Source organism: Anoplopoma fimbria, chromosome 8, assembly GCF_027596085.1.
Source record: "Anoplopoma fimbria isolate UVic2021 breed Golden Eagle Sablefish chromosome 8, Afim_UVic_2022, whole genome shotgun sequence".
NCBI lineage: Eukaryota > Metazoa > Chordata > Actinopteri > Perciformes > Anoplopomatidae > Anoplopoma > Anoplopoma fimbria.
In genome coordinates this window covers 2,344,692-2,361,590 of record NC_072456.1, presented here as the reverse complement: position 1 = coordinate 2,361,590, position 16,899 = coordinate 2,344,692, and the positions used below count along the sequence as shown (strand labels likewise).

The following is a 16,899-nucleotide window of genomic DNA, read 5'->3' as shown; positions in this document are numbered from 1 at the left end:
TGTTGCACTTTGTGTTTCAGCGAGAGGAGTCTGGAGGAGCTTGAAGGGAAGTACTCACTTCTTCGTAGGGAGCTTGTGACAGTGAAGGAGGCTCTGAGTCAAATCACCCTGCAGAAGGAGGTGTTGGAAGATGATAAGGCCAGCCTCGCTCTGGCTCTCAGCAAGGTATAGACTGCTTTGTTCCAGCACCAGGTAGCCGGATCTGTATGACTAGATTCTCCCTGAGGATATAAATCCTTCTTATATTTACAATTTGTTCTACAGATGGAGTCCCAGAGTGCTGCACACGAGTTAGCCCTCAGCAAACTGCAGCATCAGGAGGCTACCCTTAAAGATTCTCTGGCCAAAATGGCTGCCCTGAGCGAAGGCCTGGCCAAAGACAAGGTGGAACTCAATCGCATTCTGCTACAGGTCAGTAGCCGTGCAGTTGCGTTGTTGCGTTGATAGAAAGCAGAGTATAACAGAAGAGAAGTGAAATATTTCAGTTTCCCTTCCAGACTGAAGGTGAGAAGACAGAGCTCGGTGAACGTAGAAGGGAAGCTGAAATGGAGCGGGCGGCAGCACGGGAGGAGAAAGCACGGGTGCAACAAGAGATGATGAATCTGCTCGCTGAGAAACAAACCCTAGAGAGCTCCCAAGACCACTTACAGGGTCTCTGCCAGAGGCTAGAAGCAGAGCTGAGCCTGCTGCAGGAGGAGAACGCTCAGGCCCGGGAGCAGCACTCCCAGGTCAGAGACCCCCGTCCAGTCACACACCACTTCAGCCTCCATCCTCCCAAATCCCACCACCTGGGAAATACGTTGATGTTATTTATAGCTTTTCAGCATGTTCATGGAGCTTATTGTCACATTAAATGTATTGGAGGTACTGGACACATCTGCTATTTCTTTTTTTTTTTTCTCTGTGTTTTATGAGTAACTTGGGATATAACAAGCAAGGGATCTTCATGAACAAATGTGAACTGGAAAAGATAAATAGATAGACATATAATATATCCAGTGGGGGTTAGTGAACGAGCCGATAAATTAACACCTAAAGTATTCCCATTCTTCCCTCCGCAAGATCCAGATCTCCGTGTTTGGTCCCTTAAAGAATGAGAAGAATCCTCTCCTGTTTTGTTATCTGTTCTGAATGTGAAACTGGGATATCCGCGTTGATCTCGGCTAGAATATAACAAACCTAAACAATTTGACAAATTCCATCCAAACATTTTTAGACAGCTTATCTGTAAAAATAAATCAGCTGTGTATAAAACAAGCCCTGGAGGCCCCCATTGCACTAAACTCAAGTTTCATCCCTTTATTGGGCGTCACTAAAATACATAACATTGGTGCACTTTATCCACTTTTCATATTTACTTAAGAAGAGGCTGAAAGACATCATGTGCTAATATTTAGTTGGTGCGAGTTCATTTTGGATTGGTTTTAAATCGCCTAGCAGCTATTGTTGCTGTTCAAACAATTCGTTGCAGTGAAATATTAGAAGTTGCAGGGGCCCATTATAGATGCAATCATTGTGTGAATGTGTGTTAGTAACTGGCCAGGAAAATACAATTTTAAAATCTTACAGTTGTAAGTAATTATTTATTATCAAGCTTTATTATTGTTTGATTCAAACCAGGAGATTGACCCAGTTCAACATTTTGGGAAATATGCTAATTTGCTTTCTTGCTGAGAGTTAGATGAGAAGATGCCACTCTGTAGCTGGCTAGTTCAGTTTAGCATAGAGGGAGCTCTTAAACTCACAAAATCACTCGTCATATCCCGTTTGTTTAAACTGTACACAAACAGCAATGTAAAGATGAAAGGTTGTGGTTTTACGAGGCGTTACGCGCTGGAACTATTTCTTGGCTTTGCCACTGCAGTCTTGTTGTCACGGGGATGTTGCCAGGCAAGTGGCAGAGACTTCAGGAAGTCAACGGCTAGAAGTCATGCCAAAAAATTGTTCCTGCACATAACCCCTTGTAAAATCATAACTTGTTGTTTTTACACTTCGGTTTTTTTGCATGGAATAAAGTAAACAAAGATATAAAGTGCTCTAGCTTTAAAGATGCCTACAGGCTTATTTGCCTTTGGACAGAGCCTAGCGTTTTCCCCTTTGCTTCCCGTCTTAATGCTAAGCTAAGCTTATTGCCTGCTGGCTCCAGCTTTATGTTTAACATACAGACTTTAGAGTGGTACCGATCTTCTCATCGTACTTTCAGCAAGAAAGCAAATAAGTGTTACCCAGAGCGTTGAAATATTCCTTTAAATCACACTGGAACCTGTCGACCGCCAATGCCTCAATTCGTGTTTTACTCTTGACCTTTTAAGCCATTATCAAATCTATCATGTTTGCTTTTAAGGTACAATTTCCATTTTAATGTACCTGCTGAATTCATTGAATTTCAAAAGGTTGAGTTGCATGACAGTCCTCTCCACAGTGCCTTCATACAATTTCTGAAGTTGTATAAATGCTGAATAGAATTCAGGCGGTTCCGCATCAACTGCACATGTTCCCAGTTCATTATTTTCTTGCTAGATATAGGTCCTGTGGTGTGTCACAGTGATTTAAGTGGTAACTGGAAAAAAATCGTAACCCCACTAATCATTTTTTGTTTTGCTTCAGGCAACGCATTTGTTATGGCCCAGCAGTTCCTATACACAGTCATGAAAAGCTTAAAGTTTGTTTAATTTATGCTTTATAACAGCAAAAAGAGGGGTATATGAGTTCAATGTTAGTACAGCAAATGTGGCTGCATCAAATGTGGAGGTTGGGTTCATTCTCAATCCAACGGACACACAATACCAACCGTGTTCCTACTGCTGCTCAAACTCCTACTCAATAATCATAATTTACTGTTCAGTCCTGAAGCAAAAGTGATAAATTAATTACTTGGTGGCACTTTTTATTTGTGTTTGTTGGCGTCCAGGTCAACAGGCAGATGCAGACTGTGTCAGAGGAGCTGTGTGCGTGCAGGAAGGAGCTGGAGATACAGACCACAGCCCTAAAGAGAGCTACCCATGACAGGGAGGAGCTGGCCAAGGCCGGGGCTGGTCTGGATGTCAAGCTAAGCTCCGCTGACCGAAAGGCCTGTGGTCTCACGCAGGAGCTGGTTGCACTTAGGTTTGTGTGTGTGTGTCTGTGTGTGTGTGTGTGCCTGTGTGTGTACGTGTTTATTTGTGTGGTCTGACCTCTAAAATGTACAAGACCAATTTCATATTCAAAACTAGTTTTCCCAGTTTGTTTTCTGCAGTTGCATCCAGCACCAGCTACAGTAAACAAGTCTCTGTCTGTCCTGGTTAAGGTCAGGGTTGGGTTAAGGCATGTATGGTGAAGAGTGTGAGGAATGAATGTAAGTCAGTTAATCTCCCCAGAAGCATCAAAAACAACCCAGTGTGTGTTTGTTTAACTCAGACCCACTGCCAATGTGTATTTAAGGTCATTTTTTACTTTTTAAGCAACTCTTACTTTTCTAAAGCACAGCAAGTCACATGTAACAGGACTCTTTAAGTAACACGGTTTTATTTGGAAACTATGCTCATGATGGATCATTGAATTTAATGACCTACACCTACTGGTTCAAAGGTGTTTTTTTCAGAGCTCAAACCACTTTACCGCTGTGTTCCAGAGCGGAGAAGGAGTCCCTGGAGACGGCTCTGTATGAGAGCCAGGAGCTTGCCTCGTCTCTGGAGGTCGAGTACACCAGGATGGAGGGGGAGAGGCGCAGCTTGCTCATGGCTAACGAGGCCTTGACGCGTGAGTAGCCCCCTCCCTCAGAGACCCCGCTGTCCTCCGTGCCAAGCCCCCTGGCCGTGAAGCCTTTCCAACAACCCACTAGAGATCCATATTTCAGCTCTGAGCTCTGCAACAGCTGGGCTGCAGGATCACTGGGGCTGCTTTCTCAGCTGACCAGGGTCCCACCACTCCGCACAAACACACATGGATCGGATAAGTCGTGTTAAGCTAGCATGTTCCACATAAAGACACGGATGAGTGCCCCCTATAAATAAAACTGTGAATAAAATCTTGCTGATCCTGTGCGCCTCCATCTAATTATTGAGTGCCATTTTGACAGAGATTGGATTCATCTGTCCAGGTGATGCTGCTCGGATGCGTGTGGATGCTGAACGCCAGGTTGCGCAAGCAAGGCAGGAGCGGAGCAAGCTGGAGGAGAAGCTGGCACAGGTGGAGAGGAAGGCCCTGTTGACCCTGAACAACAAAGAGCAAATTTACAGAGAGCAGCTTGAAGATGAACGCCGGCAAAAGGTTCAGTAACCATTGAATAGTTATGATGGTTTCACAATAAATCCGATGCTTTAGCTATCTACTAACTAATCAGGAGTGTGTGTGTTTGGTGGTCGACAGGAACAACAGTGCACGGAGCTGAAAGTTCAGCGGGAGCAGGCTGAGGAGCAGCTGCGTAGACAGTATGAGGAATGGCGTGTGCACAGCCAGAAGGAGCTGCAGCAGGTGCAAGAGGAGCTGGCCAGGCAGCAGCAGGACTTCAACCAGGGCCTCCTGCAGGCTGAGAGCGAGAAGCAGCAGGTGTGTGTGAGGTGGTCTTCATAGGTTTGTTATGATTGTTTATGAACCCTTAAATTAAGAGTGAAGTTCTTTACGATAAGCCAAGGGTTAGAGAATTGTTTCATTACCACAACATCCCAAGTTTTGTCTTCACAGTTGCCAGGGAATGTCCATCAAAAGCAGTCTGTCCTGCCAGTATCCTCATGCAAAACACTAGGTTCATTCCTTGTCCTTCAGCGGATGTTTATCTAAGCACAATAGCTTCTGTATGTCCAAGTCCCCACGGCAGTTCTTTTTGGTGAGCTGTATTTTGTATGACCCTGACATCGCAGTCTTTTGTGACCAGGCTTTGTCCCAGAAGGAGGCAGAGAAGGCTGCCATCACAGAGAAGCTCGCCACCCTGCAGCAGGACCTGGTCACGGCAGGCATGGAGCTCGAGTGCATGCAGAGGGAGGCACTTAGCAAACAGGAGCAGGAGAAGGTAAAGATAAGGCAGGGTCATATTGGCTCTGGTCACTGTTCTCGTTCTTCACATATCACTCAGCCGATCAATTTGTGTACCTCTGTGTTTCAGAACGCAGCGGCCGTCCTCCAGTCTGAGTTGCAGGACTTGCGAATTCAATTTGAGGAGTCTTTGAACTCCCATGAGAATGCCAAGAAGAGTCTAATAGAGCAGGTCAGAGAGTTGAACCAGCAGAGAGAACATACACAACAGGAGGTGAGAACTTTTTTTCAGCCTTTTCTTTTAAACATAAATACCATGGTTTCTCCTCAGTGGCACCAGTGTATGATTATATCTGTTACATCATACAGGACTAATGCCAATCTTAAGTGAATGCATGTTGATATGGACAGGGAACTATAAATAAAATCATAGAATATAAAAGGTGAACGTCACCAGAGGTGGTTTGTACAGAAGGATCATAGAAATGGATGGGAACTACAGGCTTGTTTGTCTTGGCATAGGATGGGAGACCATGGATCTGCTTCTAGCGTGTAGGGGAGTTTGCACCAATTAGTACCAGTGTGAGGGAGAGCCATTTACCATAGGCCGCTGTTTACTTTGGCCCATGCTGCGGAGCTTTACTAGCATCAGGGTGCCATCAGGTGCAGAGTGCGCAGGGCCAAATCCTACAAGGAGAGGTGGTGTCCAATCTTAAGACTCCCTCTCAGTACTCGCTCTCTGTCTTTTTCCTGGACGAAAAATGTAGTTCCATTGACCTTAATACAAACATAAAAGCGCAATTAGGGACTATAATTTTGGCCCAGTGACATACCTCCCTGAGCCAAATGAGAGCCGTAAATCTCATCTCTTGGGGTTGCTTGAGGTCAGGATCGCAGCCACAGGGTCGCCGGGCGTTTTAGTGAAATAACAAGCTCACAGTCACCTCATTAAGATGTAACTGCAGAGCTGTAAGGGCCTCGCCATGCCTTGATTTAGAAGCCTGGTTTCCCTGGAAAAGGGGATTGTTTATCTGTTCGGGACTTTGTGGTTTCGTCGAAAAAGCAAAAAACGGGGATCATCCTGTCTTCGCTCTGTCTCTTTAGTCTTGTCAGAGTATAGTGAATGAGGTTGTGTGGAGCCAGAGCAGAAGAGTTTTGAGGTTTGGACAGCCCTCCCCACCATATATCAAGTCAAGCTTCGGTGACACTGTCAAATTTGGATACCACCCCTGCCCGTTTCCCTGTTTGATTATTTTCACTAATCCCAATGCAGGATTCTCATGTCAGACTGTGACAAAGCAGGAGTGAGTGTGTGTGACAGAGACCTAGTGAGCATGAGAGAGGAAGAGAGAGAGGGGAGAGCGAGAGAGGGGAGAGGATACGGTCCCTGGTACCATATTATGAAATCAAAGTTTGAGTTAACCCCTTGTGTAAATAAGCCAGTGGGGGAGTGTTTATTTTCTCCCTGCAGCAGCGAGAGGCTGGCTCCACTGGGACTCGAGGTCCCCCACTCCCATCCACATAACACAACACTGCTGCCCTCATATTCCCTGCCCTTCTCCTACGCTATCCTCCCTCCTCCCTCCTCCCCCCGAAAAATAAATCTGATAAAATAAAGTATAATTGGCAAGATCAGCACTGGCTTGTGTTTTCTCACATTAGAGTTTATGAGAAAGAACCATCTTGTGTGGCCTCTGAACATAACACTCCTCCTCATCCTGCTCCTCATCCTCCCTCTCCCTCCCTTCTCCTCCACCGCCTCCGCTGGAGCTGCTGTTTATCATGTTGCTCTGCGTGGATTCTTTACACTACACAGTAAGGAGATGGGGAGAGACAGCACCTGGCTTCAGGCCCGACTGGCTCTTATCCATGCCCAGATAAGCTCTGTCCTCCCTGCTTCTCTCGCTGCACACAACATATTGCCATAAAACAGAATATAGGTCGTGCCGTGTCTTGAGATTGTGCGCATAGCACTTAAAGTAGTAGATGTTGAGGTTTAGCTTTCAAACAATGAAGCTCAGATGCGTTATCTGATCCAAAATCAGCCTTGCGCTATGCTGAGGGATTGTTCCTATTTTGATGATTACATACATGTGTTAGAGCTTTCCATGTACTGTAGATAACAGCCTAATAGGGGTGTTTGATGAATTTTGAGGATATAAATTTATATTGAAAACAGACAGTTTTAAAAGCATTTGAAGGCCCCCCCCCCCCCCCCTTTTTTTTAATCAGATGTTTATACCCATTTCATTTTATAACACCAACTAAATTATGAATTTGGTTGACACCAATTAAGAAACTAGGAACAAGAAAAAAAGCTTAGTATTTCTAGATGGGAGTCATGAATAAGAGATTTACTGTTTATCCATAAGACTTCCTTATTTATCCTCATTGACATATAACTCCTCTTATTCTCCATAATCTTGACATGAAGTTAGAGGGCCTTCGCCGGCAGCTGCAGGAGGCAGAGGATGGACTTATTAAAGGGCAAAGGGAGCTGATTGAGGCTCACAGAGAGCTCCAGGAGTGTGCACAGGAACGGGACAAGCAACGGAAAGACGCCCTGGACCTGAGGAGGCTTTTGGGTGACGAGACCAGAGACAAAGAGGCTATCCAAGCCTCCAACCAGGAGCTAAGAGCTCTCATCAAGAGAGCAGAGAGTGACAACAGCAGGTATGGCTGTCACATGGAACTGCAGATTTCCTATAATGTCAGCGGGCTGTGTTGTTAACTCTAAATACACACAACCAGCTTGAGACGAGCCGTGGAGGAGAGGAAGCAGAAAGTTGCTGTCTCAGAGGAATGTAGGAGCTCGATGCACCAACAGGCTACCACCCTACGAAGCAGCATGAGAGAGCTGGAGAAGTCTCGCCTGCAGGCACGCAGAGATGTGCAGGAGCTGCGCAGACAGGTGAAAGATTATTGAGCCTAACTGCTTTCCATCTGATTTATTCCAAATAAAGGATTACCTCCAAGTAGTGTGTGCTGTGTTAACGTGAGCAGGTAAAGGTCTTTGAGGGCGAGAACAGCCGTCAGAAACAGGAGCTGCGAGAGCTGCAGGCCCGGGTATGTCAGGAGGAGCAGAAGGAGGAGGAGGCGCGTCGCGAGGCTTTCACTCTCAAGCAGAGAGTGCTGGAGTGCGAGGCGGGCAGAGAGGCGGCGCTGAATGAGGTAGAAGGCCTCCAGGAATTAGTCTGTTAACAACGTGCTTGAGCAAACATTCCACCTCTGCATACATACCTGAAGAATACCTGCCATACTCAGGCAGAGACAGAAAACATGAACGATAGAACACTGTATATTCTACTGTAACAGTGATGGGTTGATGGGTTTTACTTTGAAATATTCAGAATATAACCGATCAATGGTTTATTAATGAAACACAATTTCATTGCAAACTTCTTGAAATAAAAAATAAAAAATCTCAGTAATTTTTTGATTAACAGTGTAACAGGAAAAATAAGGTTTTCTATTTTTTTTAACCTCTTCTGTCCCATAACCCCATTGTTGGGGTCGGCAAATTCTCATGACCGCAGCAGATAGTCAGTAACAAAGAGCAAGGAGGCAACTCTGAATGGTTTCTTCATTATTATGATATATTTAGAGTCTGGTTAATGTATCTTTTTTCAAAAGTAAATGCATACATTTGACGTTAAAGTCAGTATTTGAAATACCCTCTGAAATATTATGTTGTTGTTTCATTTTAAGCATCAGCCATGAGTCTTGTCCCCCTCAGCCTCTCATGATACAGTTTTAAAATCCCTTTCAGTGGACTTGACACGCTTGTCAGCTCAAAGCACATTAACCCTTTACAGAAACATTTTGACAATGTTGTCACTAGATAACACCCAAGGCATGTTTCTTCAGGAACTCCATGGTAGTGTTGTTAAACGCTATTTTTCACTGCTGCAGTTAAAACTATGTTCAGCCTGTCGCCCATATTTCTGCAAACGTGACATCCCTTTATCTGAACACAACTCTCTTAATAGAACATTTAAGTAAGAGAAATTAATTGGCATATTATCATGTAAAGTAGCATACTGTGTGTCTATAGACTGACTTAACTGGGCTTTCATATTTTTCGCAAGCTTACAGGCAATTCAAGGCATGAGTTGACAAGTGTGTCTTCAAATTGTAAAAGATTATAAATCCTCTAAAAGCACCCCAGTTTTGAACTGTATGCTACTTACACCATAATCCCCAGTAACACCTACATTCATGACTAGTAGAGAATATTAGGTTTGTCTTGAGACTCTCTTCTGTGTGTGTTTGCAGGTTTCAGGTCTTCAGCGCCGTGTGGTGGAACTGGAGACGTCGGAGCATCAGAACCGAGAGCTGCTGCAGGACAGAGAGGCTTGTCAGCAGCAGTGTGACCTGAAGCACAGAGAAACCGCTGCCCAGCTGGAGGAAGCACTAGAAGACGCCGGGATCCAGGTCAAACAACTCTCTGTGCAGGTTGGCCTTGCTGAAAGCAAGGTCCAGGACCTGGAGGAGCAGCTGGGCCTAGGTGAGGCCAAACGCAGGGACCTGGAGCTCAAGTTGACCGGGTTGTATTCAGCTCTGCGTCGCACCGTTGGCACTGGCCATCAAAGGCCTTCGGGCACACCTGGGGCCCACAAACGCTCTCCCTCTCCCTGGAGGAACCACTTGCAAGTAAAATGTATGTTCATGCACTCTCATAATTAGATGATGCACATTTTTGCATATTTGCTGCATGAATAAATGTGTTCTCTGCTTAGGGGGAGACAATGAGAAGGATGGATCTGTGTTCTTGTCTCGCGGGGAAGATGAAGAGCTGGATGTGAACACAGTGCATGCAGCCCTGCGGCAATTCCAGCAGGAACTCAGGGACACACAAAAAGACAGGGTATATTTGAACTTCTTAATAACTGAGTAATGGTTCGACAACACTCACCTCAAACTGTGAGTGGGAGTGTTGGCCTGAAGTCGGTCTTGCTTTTCAGACCTGATCTACTCAAATAAATATAAATAACAAACAAATAACAGTATATTAATTGAACGTACTACAATTGTTGTGTTTATATTTCAGCAGAATTGATGTAAATGTGTTATTCCCTCAGGATGAAGCCAAGGCTCAGATAGTTGGTCTAAGTCAGCAGGTGACAGAGCTCCAAGGCAGTCAGGATAAGTCAGCCACCCAGCTGCTACAACTACAGAGGTCCCTGAAACAATCAGAGCAGGGTGAGAAAACTATTAATCCTACAGACACAGTAAATATCAGTTATTGATTCTGTGTTGACATACTGCTCATTTAACAACTTAACATATTGTTCCAGGAAAAAGAGAGATGGCAGAACGATTGCATGAGGCGCATACATCCCTTTCCATGCAGGAAGAAGTAGTACGTCGCACAGAGAGGGAGAAGAGAAGCCTTGAGGAGGAAGTAGCTCAGTTCAGGACCAATCTGCAAGCTGCTGAGGCTGAGACCAGGGCACTGCAAGTATGTCAAAGGCAAGGAGGTAGATATTTACCAGAAAGAGTACAGCATCTTCAGTGACAACTGATAAACTCCTGTGACAATTCCTCAACAGGACAAATTGGAGCTCATGCGGGGATTAGAATTGCGTGCAAATGTAGAACAACAGAAGCTGAAGGAGTCTTTGCAAGCAGCAGAGAGCAAGGTGAGCCGCCTGGAGCTCTCCCAGCGCACCCTTGAAGGTGAGCTACAGAGGGCCCAGCTCAGGGCAGCAGAGCTGGATGCAGAGGCGGGGGCCTTGCAGGAGAGACTGACGGAGCTGAGGAGGAAGCTGAGTGAGAGCGAGGACCGGGGCGCTGCACTGAGGGTCAGCGAGGAGAGGTTGTCCACGTCACTGGCTCGAGCTGAGCAGCATGAGAGCCAGCTGAGAGAAAAGATCCACAAGTTGTCCAACACCCTCAGCGACAACAGGACCGGCAGCGGAGCCCTGCAGGAGCAGATCACACAGCTGCAGAGGGCTCTGACTGCCAGCGAGCAGGACCGGAGGCTGCTGCAGGTACACAGAGTTTTTAAGAAAAAACATTTCGGTAACATAAAACAAATCATGCTCACTTCGTGTTTTTTATTTGCAAGCTTCCCCCATCGCTCAACACAAGGATGTTTGATTGAACTTCAAAATAAGATGAATAGCCGTGCCTCCATTGCTGTGCTTTGATTTACTGTGCAGCTATGGAACCTTCTCAGCTCCGGAGTGAGCATTTTTTTTATTTACATTTGCCTCTGTGGTTTTCCTGAAGGACCTCAAAGACCAAGCAATAAAATGCTCAGGCAAGCTCATTAATTCTCCAAGAGCTTCTCGGGAGAGCTTTCCGGTCTTAGTTCGGGACTGCTCTTTAAAGATACTGAGCAAACAAAAACATGACATGCTCAGTATAAATCTCTTGATTTGCTCAAAAGCTGTCAGGTCATTGCAGTAAAACGTGTAAGCAAAACAGTTGCCTGCAACGTACAACAATATGTCAAGGACTATAAAAATATAAAATATAAAGGAAGGGGAGGAATAAAGGGTCAGCCAAAATTGTGTTTTGATGAAACTGAGTGTACAGTGCTGTGAAAAAGTATTTGCCCCCTTCCTGATTTTTTATTTTTTTGCATATTTGTCACACTTAAATGTTTCAGATCATCAAACAAATTTTTATATTAGACAAATATAACCAGAGTAAATACAAAATGCAGTTTTAAATGATGATTTCATTTATTAAGGGAAAAAAGCTATCCAAACCTACCTGGCCCTATGTGAAAAAAGTAATTGCCCCCTAAACCTAATAACTGGTTGTGCCACCCTTGGAGGCAACAACTGCAATCAAGCGTTTGCGATAACTGGCAATGAGTCTTTCACATCGCTGTGGAGGAATTTTGGCCCACTCGTCTTTGCAGAATTGTTTTAATTCAGCCACACTGGATGGTTTGAGCATAAACGGCTTGTTTAAGGTCATACCACAGCATCTCAAATCAGATTTAAGTCCGGACTTTGACTAGGCCACTCCAAAACCTTCATTTTGGGTTTTTTGAGCCATTCAGAGGTGGACTTGCTGGTGTGTTTCGGGTCATTGTCCTGCTGCATAACCCAAGTGCGCTTGATCTTGAGGTCACGAACTGATGGCTGGACATTCTCCTTCAGGATTTTCTGGTAGAGAGCAGAATTCATGGTTCCATCAATTATGGCAAGTCGTCCAGGTCCTGAAGCTGCAAAGCAGCCCCAGACCATCACACTACCACCACCATGTTTGACTGTTGGTATGAAGTTGGTTTTATGAAATGCTGTGTTAGTTTTACGCCAGATGTAACGGGACTCACACCTTCAAAAAGTTCAACTTTTGTCTTGTCAGTCCACAGAATATTTGCCCAAAAGTCTTGGGGATCATCAAGATGTTTTTTGGCAAATGTGAGACGAGCCTTTGTGTTCTTTTTGGTCAGCAGTGGCTTTCGCCTTGGAACTCTCCCATGGATGCCATTTTTGCCTAGTCTCTTTCTTATTGTTGAAACATGAACACTGACCTTAACTGAGGCCTTTGAGGCCTGCAGTTCTTTAGATGTTGTTCTGGGGTCTTTTATGACCTCCTGGATGAGTCGTCGATGCGCTCTTGGAGTCATTTTGGTAGGTCGGCCACTCCTTGGAAGGTTCACCACTGTCTTCTCCATTTGTGGATAATGGATCTCACCGTGGTTTGCTGGAGTCCCAAAGCCTTAGAAATGGCTTTGTAACCCTTTCCAGACTGATACATGTCAATTACTTTGTTTCTCATCTGTTCTTGAATTTCTTTAGATCGTGGCATAATGTGTTGCTTTTTGAGATCTTTTAGCCTACTTCACTTTGTCAGACAGGTTCTATTTAAGTGATTTCTTGATTCAACAGGTCTGACAGTAATCAGGCCTGGGTGTAGCTATTGAAATTGAACTCAGCTTTCCAAAAAACGTGGTTAATCACAGTTCATTCATGATTTATCAAGGGGGGGCAATTACTTTTTCACATAGGGCCAGGTAGGTTTGGATAGCTTTTTTCCCTTAATAAATGAAATCATCATTTAAAAACTGCATTTTGTATTTACTCGGGTTATCTTTGTCTAATATTTAAATTTGTTTGATGATCTGAAACATTTAAGTGTGACAAATATGCAAAAATATAAGAAACCAGGAAGGGGGCAAATACTTTTTTCACAGCACTGTATATCAACATGTGTGTGCCCAAAGGAACATCTCGATCAAACACGAAGTGCCCTCTCAGAGAGAAAGAGGCTGATCCACACACTAACAGAGCAGACCCAGAACCTTCAAAGAGCCCAAGAGGACTTGGAGCTTCAAAACTCTGAGCTGGAGAAGCAAACCAGGACACTGAAGGAGGTGAGTCTCACTGCAGATAAAGGCGCAAAGATCGAGGCTCCATTTTTGATGTACTGATGATTGACTGTGTCCCAGAGCCTGAAGCAACAGCAGGAAGCTGAAGTTCAGTCCCAGGGGAGCTTCCAGCAGCTGCAGCGAGAGAAGGAAGAACTCCAGGACAAGGTCACCAGTCTGCAGAGCTCTCTGCAAAAGCTACAGAGTGAGAGAGCAGAGATGGAGAGGGCGCTGGGGCGCCTCGGTAAAGACAAGTCAGCTCTCAGAAAGACACTGGAGAGGGTGAGCTGACCGATCTGCTGCACTGCACTTTAGGAATAGTTTGGCATTATGGAAAAAATGTTAATACTGTTTATTAACGAGTCAGATTGATAGCAGCATCATGTCTGTATGGTAAATATATATGAAGCTACTGCCAGCAGCCGGTTAGCTTAGCCTAGCATGAAAACAGGTAACAGGGACACAGCCAGCACACTTCCCAGCATTTTCGTCTGATCTTTAGGAAAGGTCCAACTAAGCTTTTTGGAACTTTTCTAAGCTAAGTAACAAATACACATGGATTACTTTATAGTTCAATACATGATAATAAAATGTTTTTTTAAAGAAATGCGGCAGTGGTTTAGTTTAGTGGTTTATAGGGGATATATATATAGTTACACCCCAGAACATTTAACAACCTTTTGTCAGGAGCCCTGAAAAGTGTTGGTGCTGAATATGAGGTAAAAGATCTGAAATATATGAGGGAGCCAAACCACAAAGGGCTTTAAAATGTAATTAAAAGCATCTTAAAGTAAATTCTAAAGCTGCTGGAAGCCCATGTACACATAGAAGCCAGGACTGAAGTAATATGTGTTTAGTGTCGGTCAGAAGCCTCGCTGCCACATTCTGGATCAAGTGAAGACGTGCAGTCGCCGAAGCATTAAGGCTCATTAATGGGCAGTTACATGAATCCATGCAGGAGGAGATAATCTGAATAATTAGCTGTTTTGTCGTGCTGCAGCTTGTCATTTGCGGCTTGTTCCATTTTCCACATCTCCTTTGTCACACACTGCACAAAGTGATCTTGAAGCCGTGGAAACATGTAGGTGGACTGTGAGAACCGAGAGGCTCCCAGCTTGGCTTCTGCTACATGCATTACAGGAAGGCACACGGGTGCAGAGCAATCATGGTAAAGTCGTTCACATTATGTCACCCTCGTGTTGTCGTCAGGTGGAGATGGAGAGGCTGAGGAGGGAGGAGGAGGAGGTGGCGTCGGCAGCCAGAGAGAAGGAGCAGTGGGGACGGACAATCCGCTGCCTGGAACAGGAGCTGGCTGAAAAGCAGGGTGAGCTGCAGACTGTTCAGGTGAGAGGCTGATGGATTGTATAGCCAGGGATGGGGCAGGGGGGACACACTGTGAGGATGGGGCTCATGATTTGTAACTGGTCCCTACAGATATAACATGTATGCAAACAAGTTGTGTTTACTGTCACTATTGAAATACTTTGACAGTAAGCCTTTCAGTAATATGAAAATACAAAAATTCTTTGAAGGTACAATCAGCTTCAGTCATTGCAATAGGTATTGGACTTCCTTGCATGGAAATCTTGCACTGACAAGTTGCATTTGAACATCAGTAGCATAACCTAATTCTCAAAAGGAAACCGCTACTGTTCCAATGTAAATTCACTTTTCTAGAGCTTTTGTTTGATTGTTTACATCTATCAAATACAGCTTCCTTCCGCCAACATGTGATTTCTAGTTGCCCAACTTGTAATGAGTGAGGGGGTCATGCCCTTGGTAACCGCAGGGTCAGAGAACCTCTGTGTGCCCACTTCTGCTCAACCACAGATTATTACACTTACTGACATTTATTTATTTTTCTTTAAACTCCCATGAACGATCTTCAGGCCCAACTCTCCCAGTTGGAGCACGCCCAATCACAGCGCCTCCTGGAGGTGACAGCCCACCATCACCAGGAGTTGGATTTGGGGACGGATCGTCTGAGAGACAGCCAGTTTCAAGCGGAGCAGGCCTTGGAGACAAGAGAGAAGGCACATCGCCAGAGAGTCAAATGCCTGGAGGAGCAGGTATTTTAATTCTAAGTGTTCATCATTCTTTGGGAAGGTCTTTTTGTGCTACAGGTTTATGAACGTGTATTTGTGTTTGTCTGCCTACCTTCATGATTTTTTATTAGGTGCTGACTCTGAAAGAGCAGCTGGATCAGGAGACAAGAAGACGACAGGCCTATTTCAATCAGATGCTCCAACCCGGTGTGTAAGCGGAGACCCTGTGGTGAAGTATGTAGCACCTCTGGCTCCCTCATTCACTGTTCCTCTGGCAGCTTCCCAACAACACCATGTTACGAGATATGTCCACATTTGGAGACACACGCACGCACACAAACACTCTCCCGAGGCGCTCGCTCCCACCCATTCACATGTGCACACCGGATTACATTAATCTGCAGGAAAACTCAACAACAACAAACAATGAGTGTTTTGTTTATGAGTGGACTGGATGTGCCAAATTGTTTTAAGGATTTCCTCTGGCTCGCTGCAGTTGGTGTTTTTAAGTCTGTTTATGCTGTGTCATTTTTATTTTTTTTAGGAAACATTGTGATGAAAGGTTTACTTAGTTGGTGCTTCATTCTGCTCTGGTGATTGTTCCTATACTCATTTGTCATATTGATCATGTACCAATGTTATATGTCACATAATCACTGTTTGTGTATACTAATGAGAATATATCCCCAAATATTTACAATAATTGTTTGCAGATTTTCCCGTCGCTGTGATTAGTGTCTCAGGCAGTCATAAGGATTCCATAGTGCGACTCATTTATTTGATTATGTTTTGACTCAACCAATATAGTGTGTCCAAAAGCTGTGATTGTTTTTAATAAACTGGCTGTATCAGAGCATATTTGTACAATTTTGTTTAAAGAAAGATGTTGAGGATTGATAATCGATGATTATGTTTATTCTACTCGCCACACAACTTTGTTATGGGGAAGAAAGAAAAAAAAAAGATTTTCTGTGAACTTTGAGAAGGACAGCACTGCCCTTTCATGGCATGCGAGTTCTGGCGTTGGGTTCGCACCATTAAAAGCCTTTGTGGATTTAGTGTTGTGGGTGAGAGAATGACCTTCGCTCTCTGTTGCCAGTGCTGTCTTAAGTGTTTTTCTCTCAAAGATCGCTGCAGATGCCAAAGTCTGTGGGGATCGTCATTCATTTCACTGGCGATCCGTCTGTAGTCCTTCACAACCCTAAAAATCTTTAGATTATATGTGGTTTTCCCTTTGATGATTAAAAACCACAGATATATTGCATCTACAGTGTGTACATGTACATGTAAGTATCTATGTTTTCACTTTCTTTCACTTTAGTTCCGACTCTCACCATACTAACTGTACCCTGTTGCATTCTCACAACAGTGCACATGCAGGTCTTCTCTCTGTGAAACCTCGCATGCCTTGGTAACTGTATATAGCAGGAGTCTCACTGAAAGGGGAAAATCTTGTCAGAGTTTTCTTTAAAGCAGCCCTTTGATTATCATAGATCCGCCCAGTGGTTATCCAGTTACCGGCCTCTTTTCTGCTATTGGCTGGAAGGAGCTAATTATGCAAGGTAGTGAATC

At 44.5% G+C, this 16,899-nt stretch overlaps 1 protein-coding gene across 1 annotated transcript in view; it reads left to right on the top strand.

Moving 5' to 3' along the window:
• crocc2 (ciliary rootlet coiled-coil, rootletin family member 2) overlaps positions 1 to 15,639 on the top strand; it is a 33,329-nt gene extending 17,690 nt beyond the window's left edge. The window contains exons 15-36 of the mRNA XM_054602611.1: positions 21 to 165; positions 265 to 411; positions 498 to 728; positions 2,912 to 3,105; positions 3,611 to 3,738; positions 4,079 to 4,248; positions 4,348 to 4,527; positions 4,853 to 4,987; positions 5,081 to 5,224; positions 7,385 to 7,623; positions 7,702 to 7,861; positions 7,954 to 8,121; positions 9,226 to 9,610; positions 9,690 to 9,817; positions 10,032 to 10,152; positions 10,248 to 10,411; positions 10,503 to 10,943; positions 13,139 to 13,288; positions 13,364 to 13,564; positions 14,492 to 14,626; positions 15,172 to 15,351; positions 15,459 to 15,639. Of these exons, the coding sequence (XP_054458586.1) occupies positions 21 to 165; positions 265 to 411; positions 498 to 728; positions 2,912 to 3,105; positions 3,611 to 3,738; positions 4,079 to 4,248; positions 4,348 to 4,527; positions 4,853 to 4,987; positions 5,081 to 5,224; positions 7,385 to 7,623; positions 7,702 to 7,861; positions 7,954 to 8,121; positions 9,226 to 9,610; positions 9,690 to 9,817; positions 10,032 to 10,152; positions 10,248 to 10,411; positions 10,503 to 10,943; positions 13,139 to 13,288; positions 13,364 to 13,564; positions 14,492 to 14,626; positions 15,172 to 15,351; positions 15,459 to 15,542 (4,030 nt within the window). The 3' untranslated portion in view covers positions 15,543 to 15,639. The remainder of the gene's footprint in view (positions 1 to 20; positions 166 to 264; positions 412 to 497; positions 729 to 2,911; positions 3,106 to 3,610; positions 3,739 to 4,078; positions 4,249 to 4,347; positions 4,528 to 4,852; positions 4,988 to 5,080; positions 5,225 to 7,384; positions 7,624 to 7,701; positions 7,862 to 7,953; positions 8,122 to 9,225; positions 9,611 to 9,689; positions 9,818 to 10,031; positions 10,153 to 10,247; positions 10,412 to 10,502; positions 10,944 to 13,138; positions 13,289 to 13,363; positions 13,565 to 14,491; positions 14,627 to 15,171; positions 15,352 to 15,458) is intronic.
• The last annotated feature ends 1,260 nt before the right edge of the window (positions 15,640 to 16,899 follow it).